A 16,774-nucleotide genomic window follows, 5' to 3' on the forward strand; every position below is an offset into this window, starting at 1 on the left:
ACCATTGCACTTCAGGGAAATGACTAACAAGGCTTTTGCTTGATTGCTTGGATGTTACTCTTGCTTTTGCTCATCACTATGGATCCCACTACTTTAAAGTATATTCCTTTTGAATTACACTTGCAGTTTTAAATGAAGGTTATTGCAGATGCTATTGAATAATATAAGTTATGAAGGTTATTCCCCATTCTATGGAATAATGCATTGTAAATAATTAACATCACCCAGGTAGGGAAGAGAAATTTTACTAAATATAAAGCTGACTCCAAACTCTTCATGCTTTTTTGGAGCATAAACTGATACACAAATTTCTCACTAACATGAAATTAAAAATCTTTAAAAGACAGCTATTCAAAAGTCCCCAAAGTCAATTAAACATATCCTCTTAACAAGAAACAAACAAACAAACAAAGCATACTATAAAAGAATAACTAATTTCTTTTTACCTGTTCCTAATCTCCAGAATGCTGTTATGTATCATTTGAAGGAAAAAATTAAACAGGCTGGAACTTGTCTCATAGAAAGTTAAGCTCTAGAAAAATGACAAAACAAAACAAGATTTGAAATGAAAAATCCACTGTAACTTTGAAGATACATAGAAAGCTTTAAAAAAGTAGACTGTAGCAGCTCAAACCCCTATGTAAGTGAAAAGACAAACCCCGAACCCAAGTTCTGAATATACATACTAAAAAGCTGCTCACATCCAACAATTCAACTTTTGTTGGATGTTGATTTTTTTTTGGTTGTTTGTTTTGTATTAGGAGAAATCAAATAAAACATCTAAACCCACTTTTTAAAGTGCTGACATAATATATTGGATTATTAGAAGGTATAAGACCCTGCTCTTTTGGCCACTTTCTATCCTGTATGACAATTTCTGTACGTCAGGATCTTTATGATTCCCAAAGTCTTGACACACTCACTTGCCCATTCTGCTGCAAAACACACACTTTTTCAGGTATTACAAACACTTCCATGCATTGCTGTCCACCCAATATTTATGGAACATTTTGTTAAAAATTAGAAGATAAAAAAATTCATTTACAACAATTTAAATACCCTTAACAATGACTCAATTCAAATTAAAATAAAAGTACTTACTACTTGCATAGATTAGCAGCAGACAAAAGCACCCAGCCTTTGATAGAGCCATGTAAGATCATGATTACTTGCATTGAAAAGATAAGGTGATGTACCAATAGTACAGACACCCAGCCTGACATGAAAACTTTTTTTTTGAGAAAACTTTTCTCAAAATACTTTGTTCTTTTAAGATAATGACACACAAATTGTTTTCAAACAGAAAATATTTTTAAATAGAACACTGCTGCTCATGCAATATCTAGTATAGTTCTCTGAATCAGTTTGAAAAAGATAAAATACATCAGCGATCCAGCTAGTTTCCATTTTCATCCAGGTACTCATTAGACTTTCTTATTTTTGTAAGATCCTGGAACTGTACATCAGTCACACCATATATTCTACTCCTATGTCCACAGATACACAAGATCATTTTACTTGTGTGTTAGAAATCACCTTTTGCCAATCTTGTCATTTTCCACTGCCAGGTTTAGAGAAGAAAAATTGAAGAGGAATTACTAGCCTGAAAGAACATAGATGTTTGCTCACTGGATGCTCAGGAAATCTGGTAGGTTGTTATTATGGAACAGCAAAATTCCAAGCAAGGAAATGCATGATGAAACTGTCTGAGCCTATCACCTACTTCTATGCCTTTGTCATGCTCCTTGCCTAGAAGGAAGTCTTGAGAACAAACACTTCTAGCACAAGAATGAAAACAGAAGGATGCTTGATTCTTGCAACAAAGCATCAGTGGGAGTAAAGTTAAAATACATGTAATTTTTAACCATATGTTAATTCACCAAAAGCAAGAAATCTCTTTAAACAAAAACTAGAAGAGTTGATCTTGTTTGCTTTGTACTTAACTCCCCCTAAAGAAGAGTTCATTTTCATCCACCTTTACAGGTAATCCTTAAAAATCAGCTTTTTAAATTTTTAATTAGGCACAAAATAAGATCTTAAAACAAACAACAAACAAAAAGCTGTGCAGTTTGCAAGTCAAGATGTCACATCCTTAGCTACTTGGCTTATAATACATTTTGCTCATTCTTACTTCCTTATGTTTTGGAGATAGGAAGTGTTGACATCCGTTTTTATAGATAGTTAATTTCTCACTTAAGGACTGTTGCAAGAAACAATGAAATTAGGAAAGAATAAAGAAAACACTGGTTAAAATAAAAGTTTGCTAAAATAATGATAAAGTCTGGGAGAAGTCAAGAAGGACTTTTAGTCAGATTTCTTTCCTGGTGCACTCCTCCTGCTGAAAACTCAGAGACTGTTACAAACATCAAAGAAGAGATGACAAAAGTCTTGCTATAGAAGACAGAAGGTGCTGGTTAACTAGATGAGAAGTAATGGCACCACATAATATGTACATACAAGTAAAAATACCAATCTTCCTTTAATTCTTCTGTAGCTTTCTTTTTCAGTTGAAAAGAGGCCTCACAATACTTACCTGTTCAACTACTATTGCATTTTGCAATGAGGCATTCTCCTGAAGCTGGGACACAAACTGCTTCATGTCTGGCATAAAGTCCTTGAAAGTAGAAACCTGTGTAATTGTTTAAATTGTAAAGAAACAAATGATAAAAGCAATAAAAAATTCAGTAACTGACTTTTCTGTTCATTGGAGGTCAAAGAACGAGCCTTATTGCATTATTTTAATCCAACAATTCTTCTACCGTTAAAATGAAATGTCTCACCCACGAATCTCTATTTCCACAACACACTTATCTTTATTTTTACTAAGAGTGAGTAAAAACTTTAAAAGATATGGAATAAAACAAGCTTTTCTACCCCTGGAAAATATCTAACAGCATTAAGAAATGCTTATTAAGTACTTAACCACTTCAAAGGGTGGCTAAAGAAAGCTATGAGGGCAAAACTTTCCTTGGACCAAAATATTCTTGTAACAGCAAAGAGAAGAAATCAGGAAGTCATACATGTCTCTTATAGAGCCTCTTGGCTCTTCCACTTGGGGTGATCATAATCACAGCGTAGCGCCGTATGCAGTACACGGTTCTCTTCTCAGGCTTCAGGACCCGCGAGATCACTTCCACCAGTTTGTTGTGAGGAATGCTATCATAAGCCCTGGACACATCAGCCTGGAACAGAAGAAATATCTTCCACTACATATTCAGCAATATTGCTGTAAACATTCTGGTAGTATAGAGGAAGTATTGCTGTAGTATGTAAGAAAGGCCGAAGGATAGATCACATGGGAGTAAAATTATTGCACCATTCAGGCCAAATTCCTGACAAAACAAAAACTCAATGCTTATCTGAAAGACCTTTCCCCACTCATTGAGCACTTAGAAAAGAATATCCAAATCATCAGTTTTAACACAATTCTTATTATTAACAGAAGAGTACGCCACATGCAACCTTAAGTCTAACATCAAACCTCCAATCATTAAGTTGATAACCAGTATTTTTATGTTTAAATATTTTAAGAAACATGCCTCACCATATGGCCATGGAGATGACATCTTAAGACTTTTGGAAAGCTGCAAACCCATGTATTTTACCTTTCCCTACCTTTCCTTTTCATACTGGAAATCTACCTCCTTTTACTTCTCCTAGTAAACTAGGTGAAAATTTCTGTAGAAGTTTCAGGAGTAAACTGAGAAAACTTTCTGTAGAAGCAAAAATCTTAGGATTATTATAAAACAAGTTATGTCAATGACTCAACCCTTTGGCTAGAAAGGTAACAAGACAAAATTATTTAAATTATTTCAGGGCAGGATGACAAACGACATATGAGAGAAGAGAACACAGCTCCCCAACACATACAAACCTGTGTAATTTACATATTTGTGTATACATTGCCCCAATTCAAAACTATGAATTGAAATCAAACACAAAATGTTGCCTGCTAGACAGAACTGACAGAAGTGTGAAGATGAAGAATAAACTCCTTTAAATAATGGGCTACCACAAGCACTGATTTTTTTCAAAGTGGGAGAAGAAACTTCTTGGAAAGACATCAACCAGAAGTCATGTGTTCATTTTCAACAGAAACTAATGATAGTGAGATAGAAGAAATAAATTTTTTAAGAGACACTGAATTTATTCAAAGGCACATAGAACATTTTTTTCTGGTTTTCATATGGCTCAAAAGGCTATCTAAGCTTCTATCTTTCTCCCACTTTTATACCCAGCTAAATGTAACTGCAAAAAGTTCAGTGCATGCATAGAAGCAGGAGCTCCTGCATGACAGAATGATGGACAGAAAAACACCCAAGCAAAGGAAGCTCTACGGCACGGTCACCCATCCACAAAAACAATCAACCACCCCCACCAAAAAACTAGCCAAGTCTGGAAAGTATGCACAAAATTTTATTTAGAAAAATAAAAATTATGCAGTCAGATTACAGCTAATACAGCTATAAAAGTATCTGCACAAGCTGGTTTTGAAAAGCTAGTTTGAATATGTAACTAAAAATACATACCTTTACACAGTAGAAATGAGGAATTTCACCACCAGATTCAAGAATCTTTGTAACAAACTGCTTCCATATCCTGTAGATATCATCTTTCCCAAACACTGAAGAACCTATAAAACTGGTGTTTATAGTCCGTTCATAATTTAACACACTAAACAGATTTTTTAGTTGAGTGTTGTAATGATTCATCTAAAGAGACCAAAGAGAATCACCTTAAATTATGCTGAAATACACTAAATTCTTTGCAATACAAAGATTACAAATGTAAATAAAGTTTGAGATTAAATTGATGCACTTACTATATTATTTTGTTCAACTGAAGCTTTCAGAAAGCCTGACTATCACTGCAGTAACTACTTCAAAGTGACAAAACAGTTTCAGAGATTTTTCTTTTGGTACAGTTAAATCCTATGGAAAATGCTTTTGCTCCTATACTTGACTCTTGGAAATCAAGGTGTAATAGTTACAGTGATAAACAGATTAATGCCAGCAAATAAATCCACTAGTGATCTGAAAATAACTTCTTAAATATCATTAATTCTCTCTGCTGGAGATAATAACAGCAACAGGAACAGCAAACAGAAGGTGTGCTCTGAGATTTTATGCTAACTCCAGCTGCACCATCAGCTGGGCCTCTCGAGGTACTTTATTCAAGTAATTGAGGAAAGACTTAACTCAGCTGTGGGGATAGTCAAGTACATCAGAGCAGCACTGAAGTCATGCAGTTTGATTAGCTCTGTAAACACCATAATGTGCAATATTATGTGAAATAACACTCCACAGCTCAGAACAGCTTTTAGTTGATGCTCTTTTCACCTGGTATGGGATCACATGGTCTGAACAGTTAGTGCTAAGAAGCTGTTGACACCTTACCCATTTGGGGAATATTCAATCTTGGGAATGAGACTCAGCCTTAAGGAAAAGCAATTAATTCAGCTGGGCAAGATAGTGAAACTCAGCTGTCACTATTCCTTCTGGCTAACTACCCTATCAAATAGATTATTCTGTGCACTGAGTGTTCTGTCTGTTCCCACACTGCAATTACTCTCGGCTTCCTTCCCAGCTCTCTACTGTGCTTGTTCCAGCTTCCTTGCCCTTCTTTAGACCCTCTTCTGTAATGCACCCAGCTCACCACTGTTCACTGGCACTACAGGCAACTTCACAAATCAACATGCACCATCAGTATAAAGGCAAATCCTAACAGGCCAGACTCACCCATATCAAAAAAACAGGATTACTTTACAAGCCAGGTTATTCTATTGGGCTCATTTGCTTAAGGCAGGTTTGGAAACAGAAGTTTGTGATCCTGGAACCGGAGGCTTGTGGTAATTAAGCACTGGAAAGGGAGAAGCTAGGCTGTAACAGACCCATTCAGCTATTTTGATCAGAATGCTACAGTCCACCATGTTAAAACTAGTTTTGTGTAACAAAAATCCTTACTCCATTTATCAGTTACCTACATCAAATGCATATAAAACAATGAAGTAAATAAAAACCTTCTTTTCTCTGCTTTCCTTGCTGAGTGCTCGTGGTTCAACAACATCGCTCACTTTTACTATGGGTCTCAACCCATTTGGTTTTGGAATAAACCGGAGCTTTGATGCCATAGGAACAAATTTTTTTTGACGGATAGTTTCAATCTCCCCTGAAGACAGAGGCCGTAGCTGTACTTTGACAAAATGGTTTCTAAAATACAAATATACACTTAGTGTAAGCAATAGGAAAGACAGAAAACTAAAACATTTAATGTCTTTAGGATAACTAAAGCCAAATATTTTTCTAGGATAATACAAATACTAACCTCTACAGAAAGTGACATGAAATTCTGCATTTCAAAACAACATCACATCATCTTAATGACGATGTAATACAAAAAGAAACCATATATTTCTGCTTAATGCAAATAAAAACCCTTATTAAAACAAATTAAAATTTAAGCACAGATTCGTGGAATACATATGAACATTCTGAAATATGTTTTATGCAAGAAATGGGGAGTTGGATATTGCTCATGGTTTCAGAAGTTTGAAAGGCATTAACAAAGTTGAAAAGAACCTTCTGAAAACTACTCTAAGACAGCTCCTGGGAAGAACATACAAACTGTAATGGCTGTTCTACTCCTAAGAGTTAGGGGATCTACCACTTATTAGCTGCTGGGATATACAGGCAACATAAGGGCTTTAGGTATCCAGGACTCTGATGAGCCAGTTGAAGCAAACAGCAGAAAATAATGAAGAATCAAAGGCACCTAGTCACAGGTTCTGGGCTTCCCAAGTTCACCTTAATGGGAAATGTGTTTTCCTCTCAGATCCCCCCACTCAGGATTCACAGTTCCATGAAAAAATCAAAATCAATACTTTTCCATACAATGAATCAGGAAAATGGTGGTGGAGTAAAAGTCCTTGTTTTTACTTAAGATGCAGAGTTAAAGTACCCTACCTGCAAAATAAAAGACCTAGATACATCTCCTGCACTGACTGTATTGTTCAGATGGACAAAATGTGCCCTACAGACTAATGGCTATGATATTACCCTGGGAAGTAAGGGAGGCAAATCAAGTCCTCACAAAAGACTGGACATCAATCTAAATTTGCATGAAGACTTTTTACATCCCACACAATCCAAGAGGCTGCTTTAGCAAAAGGAGGCCACACTATTACAAAAGAGAGTGGGTGAATGGTGGAAACCTTGTAAAGATGCTCTAGGAGACACCTGAAAAGCCAAGAATGCAGGTAGGAGAGGCACACAAATACTTCTTTTGTATGCCTATACAACTCAAATAGAAGCTCATGATCTGTCTGCCTGGGACTCTTGGCATCTGAGGGATACAGGGCATGACACCTAGAAGGTATAGTGGCATGCAGGGCCGGTGAGTTGAGCTACTGAAAAGAGAGCTTTGAGGATTAATATTCAAATTTTCAAATTAAATTCCTGGTATAGATGCTGCCCAAAGGAAAGTAGAAATGATTGCTTTTCCACAGTGAGGGATCACTACTCTTTATAAAACTACATTCTTTGCTGAACACAACATCTACTATACTATTAGATGGATAACCAGGATAAAACAAGTCACTCCAGTTCAACAGAAAAAACTTTATGATCAGATTTCCCTCCCTCCCTCTACAGCTCACAATCAAGACTGGAAGGAAAAAAGCCCCAATGAACCTCTGTCACTATACTAAATAATATGGCTTCCTTTGAAAGTGAAGACAAAGGCCATATATTGGCAGATCTTCATTTCATTACTCCCTCTGGCCAGCTGGAGATGTCTTTTTGCCTGCAGCAACATTTATTGCTTATTTTGTGGCATTTATAGCAGTGCTGATGATTTTGAATGTGCGCTCATCTAGCAGCCACTGAAGCATGCTGCTCACTGGCACTCACAATGCTGTTAAGCACTGAAACTTGAAGGAACTTGAGTAGATAATCCTGTTGTCTTTTGAGATCTCACCTCAATCTGATGGGGAAAATTCAGAATTTCTGCAGGTTTTAATCCTCAGCAGCCATTGTGTGTGGCAAGGGCAGGGACAGCATGAGCTTTAGAAAAACAGGTGTTCTCACCACAACACTGTGTTCATTATTTTTAACACACAACTTTACATTCTGCAGACTATTTAACTTGAAGCAACTGTATCACAAAATACTGATTTTTTTCTTGGCAAATCCTGCTTTTAATTTGGGGACTGAAGTTTGGTATAGCTTCAAAAATTAATACAAAGTTGTCTGTTCACAATGACAGCACACGCTGATCTCCACCAATACAGCAAGGCTAATATACAGACCCAGGGCCCCTCTCAGAACCCTGCTCCATATCCTTGAGTGAGATTCTGCCCAGGATGATCTACTCAAAAGGACAGTCCTTCAAGATGAGGATTTACTCCCTAATGACAATGCAGTCAATGCAAAGGTAAGCTCAGAAGTAAGGTCCAGGTCCACTCAGTCAAGCCTGTTCCATCCATTCTCTTCCTACAAAGGAAGATGCAGAAGAACTCAGCGGGAATCAGTGGCTACCAATGCCTTCCTGCAAATCAGCTCAGAGCAACTGCTTTGAGCAGCTCCAGCTGAGGAGAACCACAGCAACCACAGAACATCCATTAGAGCAACAAATGAAGTCACCAGACATTCCTCCTCCTGAGAAGATGGAAGCAGCTCAACAGCCTTTGGCACTATTTCACCAGCAGTGCCTGGCTGGTTAAGAGCAGACAGTGTCTGAACAGCCTCAAAATGGCCAAGGCTGTCCTAAACACCTTGTATCCCAGTATCTCTAAAGACCTATATTCCAATTTCTTTCCTCCTATGTGAAGTTGGCAGCTGGCCACCTCTATGAATGCAGGAAGCTGGACTCGTGCAGACCTCATGTAACACATCACACATGAAAGAGCAGCGCTGAAAGCCCTGTCAGTGAAGCTTAACTGCAGCTGTTGGAATGAGAGTAAAGTCCTTATAAACTATGATTCCTGTAGCCAGAAGCAAACATCCTGTTCTTAGGACACGCCTTTGGCAAGCACGCAGCAGCGTTTCCTTGGCATGTTTCTCCAGCTTCCAACAACCTGCACTTTAGAGACCTTCCAAGCAAATGGTGAGAAGGGGCTTCCTGCATGGTAAGGAAATACGTGGGGAGGAAATCAGAAGAAACAAGACCCTAGATTAAGGTCTTTTGAGTTCAAAGCACCTTACACATTGAATTTTTCTAGGAAACTGGGAACACAAACAAAAGAGCTAAATCCCAAGTTGCTTGCTTTTAAACCCCAAACCCCACAAAAAATCCGTTATTTACTACTTCTATTATTTATTATTGTATCTCTACTATGTGAAAGTCAGTACTTGATCGTGTTTTGTGCCAAAAAATAGTCTTTAAGTACAGTGAAAGTGCATAAAACACTAATTGCAACACTACAGCTGTTAGTTTGAAGACAGGACAGAATGTGTGGGACTGAAAATTAAATTCTACTAACTATTCAAAGTGCATTTTCTGTGCTACAACTGCAAACAAGACTGAGACCCCATTAAGTGCAAACACAAACACAAAGAGTGGCACTGGAGATATCAATGCTGAAATCAGGGAGTGACGGGGCAGGAGGGGAAAAATCACACATATAACACTGTGGACCAAAAGATCAGAGCAAAAGCAAAAGGTTCACCATTACAAAACAGCCACTAAAACACAAGACATTAAGTGTGCTAATTTTTCACAGTTCCAAAGCTCTCTCAGATACCAGCAATTTATAATAAAAACCTGAAAGATGTGAACTAAGGAGATGTGTGCACAACACTGTTCATTAAAATTGACTTTCCTATTTTCTCACTTAAACTGTTTAAAATTTTGTCTTAAATAATGCTCTAACTTAAATGCATGCATTTTTAAGACCAAAAAAACCAGCATGGAATCCCAGCCATACTGAAAAACGAGCTGTGGCTTCTAAAACCTTTAACCTTTGGAAAATAAAACCCTAAACCCACTAGGCTACTCTCTGATTTTTATGAATAGAGTATTACAGCATTTCAGCAGAGCCTTGTTTTTTCTTTTTCTAAATAAAGTAGTTGAAGGAAATTGAGTATTTTTAAAATGAACTCTCATTTTAAAAGGTTACTTAAAAGGGATTCTATCACTACGCTTTACTCATTGTTGAAAGGTATAAAAACTGGACTTATAACAAAATCCTCTTCATCCTGGATTTTAGTATTGCAAAGATTTCATAAAGAAGTCTCAATTTGAATTAGTTTTCTCACACAAAATATTTCTGAAATTACTAACTGTGCATGCTACAAGCACAGGTTGAATTTTCCTCTGGAAAATGAAGCAAATAAAATGAAGATAAATAGACAATAAATTAAAGCAGAAATATACCTTTACACAACAAAACACATAATTTCTATCCATATCCATTAAAGGTTAATTAGTTTTCTAGTGTTACCTAATTCCAATGTTCTGTAACTTGCCCCAGATAAACTTTCGGTAGTAGAAGAGCATGTTTTTCTGGAACATGGTCTCGGTGATATAGAAAAATGATCTGAGCAACTCAACAACATAGGTACCCATCAGCCAGTATAGGAATTTGGCCAAAAGTTCTTCACGGAAACAATGTTCATCGGCAGGAACAAAGTGATCACCTTCAATAAATAATTCAAAGGTAGTTATAGTAACTATCAACTCTTAGCATGAGTAAAGAAACAGAACACACGAACAACTTGGATAACATTCTTGCCCTAGCTTGAGGTCATGAGAAAGAAAAAAAGGTAAGTACAAACAATTACAGGGGTGACACTCCAAATTTTCGGGGCATTAAATAATGCAACTGACCCAAGCTTAAAGCATAAACACAGGAACTAATCTGCAGTGACAAACTGACATAGAAGACACAAATACATGCCACTGTACCCAAAGACTTTCTTACCCCAACATCAATTGTGCAAGATCTTTAATGCACAAGGGCAAGATTATTGTGAAAGGAGAGGTAAAATGAAAAGAAACAAGTCTACTACAATATAAAACTTAAAAAAAAAAGGAAGCAAAAGACTGAAACTAACATAGGCATACTATAAATTAACAAAAGTAAACTGGGGTGATTTGGGGATAAGAATGATATTCAGATTTCCCAATTACATGCAAATTAACTAATTATAGGGTTTTATAGAGTTAGGCTTTATTTCAGACATCCTATATAAAACTTATTGTCGCAGTCAAAGAAAAACAAAGAAAAAATACAATTCACCTGAAGTCTATCAGTACTTCCAACATTTAGATGAGACAATTAGGAACCTACAGCACTCCTAACTACTGCTGAATTTAAGGTCACAGAGAACTGTCATTATGTCTAAATAATTTTTCAAAGATCGGATGTTCCAAATTACCACGAATCACACACATATTTCACAATAAAGCCTTTTTAAATATTTAACTCCTCAGCATTTTGGAAAGTATGCTTTTGAACCACAGTATCTGAATAAATAAATACTTTTTCCTAGAATCAAGAGTTTCTTATGTAGTGTAACCTCCCTTACTTTTCACATCAGTTCTCAAACATCAGACTTTTGATCTTCCTCCTACACTTCAAAGAACCTGTAACACCTTCAAAACTTATTGCACTTTTTAACAAAAGAATACCATTTTCAGCTCACATTACTGTAGGATCCAAGTACAATACCAGGTAAGAATAAACACTGTAAGCATACCAGTTAAGGGAGTGCAATCCATATTGCAATAGATGAAGAACAGAAGCACAGAGAAATTAAATATGCACTAGATCCTACAGCAATCAACCCCAGAACAATGGCTTCAGCCTGGATTTAAATCCTGGGATAGATTCTGAAGAACAAGCTCAAGGAAAGGAAGATTCACCTGTCATTTGAAAAGAGGATTAAAGAGAAATGGATTCATACACAATCTGGAGCAATCAGCTGTTCTCCTCATGAGAGCTTTTTAGCCAGGGACCGCCTAGCCTGGGGACTTCTGCACCACCAATTAGCCAGGCTGAAGCTGGGCTCAGTAAGACTCTCTTGATCCTAGAGAAGGGATCTAGAAAAGGTGATAGATGATGACAGCCCTTTTCACATGGATATGTAATGATAGGACACAGGGGAAAGGTTTTAAACTGAAAAAAGTAGGTTTAGATTACATTAAACACAAACAGGACGAATGCAAACAAGTTTTGAAAGGAAGACAAGCTTAAGAGTCCTTCCACCATCAGTTACAAACACTACCAGGTTTGCTCTTTCAGCTATGGTTATTACCAACGACCTCAGCAATTCTGAGTCCAGATTCAATAACCTCCCCTTCCCACCTTAACCAAAATCACCAATCATCTGACAGCCCCACCACTTAGTTCTGTAATATAAGAAGTACCTTTGCCTAGACGAAGCCACATGCAGTCATTTACTCTCATCCTCCACATCAACTCCTGCAACGAAACCTTAGCAAACCTCCCCCTGGAAATGAACACTTTGACATTCTTTAGAAACCGGCACTTGTTGTGGTTCGAACCCCAAAGCTCTTTAGGAATGACCTTCTCCAGGCAATCCCTCACAAACATGTACACCTGCCAGTGGCTGCTGTGCTGCTTGAGGAGCTCCATGAGGGCTGAATCACGTGCCCCTCGCGGGTTTTGCTCCTCACTTGGCGGCAGCTCCCCACGCACAGATTCTGCGAGGGGAGCACCTAAGTTGTCTGGCGCATCAGTGTGACCAGATTCACATCTGCTGCTTGTCACACACTTAGCAGGCTCTTTCCCAAACTGTTCTGCTTGCTTCTGAACATCTGCTTCCCCAGGCAAGGCTGCCTGACAGAACAGCTTGATATTTTTCATACTGATTTCAGATATCCAAACAGGGCAATTTTTTCTCAAGAGGGCTAAGTAAGCACATTTCCCATGGTTGTTTAGCAGTTCCTGAAATGTATCCCTCATCTGCCGGTAGCGTTTGGGCAACGTCTTCTTTCTCCGCTTGCACTTCGGCAGACTTTGGTTATGCCTTTGCTGCACCTGATTTTGGTTTAAGAATATAGCTTCTACAAGCCGTCTTCCACCTGCCTCAGAGCCCTGCAAGCGATTCAATACAAATGATTTAGGAAAACATTCTTGGAAACTCCTGCAAGAATAGAGAAGAGACTTCCTCCCAATGTACGCTGCAGAACTCAAGAGTCTATTTGGTGACTTCTTTGATAAATGAGGTTGGGGACTTTCCTGCTCTGTGCATTTTGAAGCACCCTCCACAAGTTTGGTTTGTCCTGAAGCCAACTGAGATTCATACGTACGAATCTCTACTCTTTTCCTACGGGATTCCGCTTGCAGTTCAGTGTTGGACTCTAAAGGTTTGTTACGCTGAAATCTCTGCAGAAGAGAGCCTGCCACAAACTTCCTCCTGCCACGAGATGTGTGAACTAAAGAAGGACCAGACACAGCACTGTTACTTCTTTCAGGAACGTGGGGGGTTTTAATGACACTTTCAGAATGTGGTGCTACATACCCAGTTTCAGATCTCTTGGAACTACTTTGGTTTACATCAGGAAGAAGACTACAAGCCTTTTCCTCTCTCACTTTCTCCCCTATTTTTGCCCTCTTGGCTGGAATTTCAGATTGCTCTCTATGAATCTTCCTTTTTAGAGATGGAGCTGTGGCTGAAACACATGAAGTGGAGCTACTCTGTTTTTCCTGATCTTCAGTAACCATTCTGATCTCATTGCTTGCTTTAGAAATAGCTTTTGCAGAACACTGGTCAGTGGGCACTAAGCTTCGTCTCCTGTTCTTTCTTTCATTTCTCATTCTGGAGACATTAACTTCACATCTTTGTCTGTCTGACTTTAAAAGATAATTTCTATGAAACATAAGCCTTTTTCGCATATATTTAAGCAAGCTAGTACGTTTATACTTTGAGAACCTTTGTCTAACAAATACCAGGGATGAGTCTACACTATGTGAAATAAGTTCATAAATGGGTTGCCCACAAACTTGGTAACAATTACTAGGGGGAACCAGCATAAAGACTGCACAGTGTTCCAATAAATACATCATCACATCATCCCCTATCCGGCTCAACAGTGTCTCCCAGAAGCCGCTGATACAAAGAGTTTCTGTGGCAGTATTGGGTAGGTAGCTGTGTATCTTTGAAAGTGGCATGACGGGGAATTGAGAACTGTTCTCATCCGGTAAGGAGTATCCATATGCAAGGACATTCTTCTTCTTTTTTTCACACAGTCTCTGAACGACTCTCGCGGTGACCTCACTCTGACTAGATAACTGAAGAAACAAAGAAAAAAGAAAATCAGCTTTTTTCACTTACTCCTCCATAAACCACAATATAGCCTTTACATAAAAACACATGCAAAGATACACAGCCCTAGACACCAGTTTTCAAAGCAGGATTAATTGTTCACAATCATCATACTCAAAAATTAAGGTTTTCCAAGCTTAATGCAAGATGTTCATACATAGCAACGTAAGCCGACGACTTGAAGGAAGTCTTTTTAACATCTGCCCTTTTGATCCTGGCTTTTATGCCCAGGAAACGCCCCGCATTATTCCCGTTGAGTCCCTCAGCAGCTCAGACTCCACTGGCTCCAGTGAATCCGTGTTTGCAGATCCACATTTGCAGGCACGCGTACGTGCTCGCGCAGGCTCCAACCTCCAGGGAACTAACGCTAATTTTCTTGAGGCCTCTATTTCCTTTTATGTAAAGGGAAAATTCAACGGAACGACTCGGCACACAACTCCAAAACCCATTCAACAAGTTGTCCTGGGTTTGCAACATCTGCTTCCTACCACAGCACAATTTAGCTCATATGGCGCTAGAAAAAAGCGGTCTTCCCTCTCTGAAAAGCTTCTCCTCCGCTTTAAACACCGACCTGCAGCCCCTTCTAGCCCCGTCTTCTTTAATCTCTCAAGACTGGGGCACTCTCCATCCCCAGTCGCTCCCCGGCCACTTTCGGCTCGTTCATCCCTACCCACATGGGCAGGCAGGGAGTCAGGGAGCCGCAGGCACGCAGACCTGCAGCGCTATCCGCCCGCCCTGCGCCAGCACCTGGGCCTTGCTCTCCCACCCCCAACAAGCGGCAAGGAGTGATTCCCACCGCTCCCCGCCGGCTCTGGGGCCAGGATGGAGCGGCGGACGGCTGTGGGAGCCGGCGGGGTTCGCCCGGCAGCAGCCACCAGGGGCCAAGGGGCCGCCACGCCACCCCCGCGCACGCACGGAGCGCGGGAAGCGCCGTCCCAGGGGAGCCCCGACAGGGCTCTCGACCCCGGGCCCCTTCCTACCTGCTGGAAGGTGAAGGGCCGCGGGATGGCGCGGGCGCCGCGGGGCACGCACACCAGGCACTGCCCCACGAAGTTGCGGTAGCCGGGCGCGTCGTCGGCCCGCAGCACCTGGGCGTCCCCGGCGCCACCGTCCCCCAGCCGCCGGACGAAGGTCTCCAGCGGGAAGACCTCCGCGTAGCAGCGGCGCAGCGCGGACAGCACGGCCGTGAAGGCCTCCCTGCCCGCCATGTTGCGGCCGAAGGGGGCACGGGCCCACCTGGCGCAGCCGCGGCGCCCCTCCGACCGCGCCGCTCGCCCACCGGGCATCGCGGAGCGGTTGCTCAGCGATGAATTAATAAATACATAAAAGCATTGGTGAGGCAGGAGAAAAAGGAACGGGCCACAGCATCCTTTTAAGGCTGCGGCGCTGGTGCGGCGGACCGGTGCCCCCCGCGTGGCCCGGAGCAGCGTCGGGCGGAGCCGGGGCGGCCGGGGCGGGGCCGGAGGCCGCTGTCCAGCTCCGCCGCAGAGGAGGGCAGGGCTCCTCTCCGAGGAGCGCTTTTTTCCCCTCCATTGAGGATCTATCTAAAATAAGAGCAACTGTAGGAGAGATTATAGTGGAAATGAACACACTAAGCCCTACAAATACCGAAGTGGTTCACCCCGTACTTTTTCATCAAACTCATGAATGAAGAGGCCAAACAGCTCGCGGTACTGTGTAACCTCCTATTCCAAACTTGCCTTGGTATCTGAAGACTTCATGATAGAATACTTGATTCCAGACTGTGAAAGAGATTGCAGTAGAGTCCTGGGGAAGTGCAGGTCTCTAGGCCCCATGTGTCATCCAGGTGAATGAATAGAAATCCTAGAATTATAGCATGGTTTGAGTTGGAAGGGACTTCAAAGGTCATCTAGTTCCAACCCCCTTGCCATGGGCAAGGACAATATATGTGAAATATCTTTGCAATAGCAGAATTAGGTGGTGCTAATAGGGAGAAATACAAATCCCTCAGCCAACATTACTCCCATAAGGAATCCTGCTATGAGAACTATCTGGTCAACTGGCTGATATATGCTACTTGAATTTCCAAAAACCTTTGCAAGAAAATGTGGCATGACACATCACATAAATTCAGCAAACCCAGGACTTTTTCATAAATGTTTGGGCAACATGGAGTTAGCACTCTACCACAGAGGGTGAGGTAACTGACTGTCTTCTACCCAGGCTTCATAGTTAGGTTGCTGTGAGTATCCTGCAGAAATATAACAGAGTTCTCTTCTTCCCAAAGATTAGACAAAGATTAGAGTGCCTCATCTTTGAGAGGAATCATCCAACAGATCCCACTGTAGAGAAGGTTATTTTTTCAGGTGTGTCACTAGGTGGAGGGAGATGTTAGTGTCCCCGTGGTCATGGACAGTCTTGTCCCTGATAGAGGTGGTGCCATGCAGTGAGAAATTCTCACCAGTGGCAGGGACAGACGTGTAGAAGTTGTGGGTCTGTCGAGACAGAGCAATGTGTCCCTTCCC

General features: G+C 40.4%; 1 protein-coding gene across 1 annotated transcript in view; it reads right to left on the reverse strand.

Moving 5' to 3' along the window:
• Positions 1 to 15,718, reverse strand: part of TERT (telomerase reverse transcriptase) — a 29,199-nt gene extending 13,481 nt beyond the window's left edge. Inside the window, exons 1-8 of the mRNA XM_054633143.2 lie at positions 15,269 to 15,718; positions 12,367 to 14,254; positions 10,439 to 10,634; positions 6,020 to 6,209; positions 4,530 to 4,712; positions 3,021 to 3,182; positions 2,534 to 2,629; positions 447 to 532 (exon numbers count right to left, since the gene is read on the reverse strand). Of these exons, the coding sequence (XP_054489118.2) occupies positions 447 to 532; positions 2,534 to 2,629; positions 3,021 to 3,182; positions 4,530 to 4,712; positions 6,020 to 6,209; positions 10,439 to 10,634; positions 12,367 to 14,254; positions 15,269 to 15,574 (3,107 nt within the window). The 5' untranslated portion in view covers positions 15,575 to 15,718. The remainder of the gene's footprint in view (positions 1 to 446; positions 533 to 2,533; positions 2,630 to 3,020; positions 3,183 to 4,529; positions 4,713 to 6,019; positions 6,210 to 10,438; positions 10,635 to 12,366; positions 14,255 to 15,268) is intronic.
• Positions 15,719 to 16,774: the final 1,056 nt, after the last annotated feature.

Source organism: Agelaius phoeniceus, chromosome 1 (assembly GCF_051311805.1).
Source record: "Agelaius phoeniceus isolate bAgePho1 chromosome 1, bAgePho1.hap1, whole genome shotgun sequence".
Taxonomy (NCBI): domain Eukaryota; kingdom Metazoa; phylum Chordata; class Aves; order Passeriformes; family Icteridae; genus Agelaius; species Agelaius phoeniceus.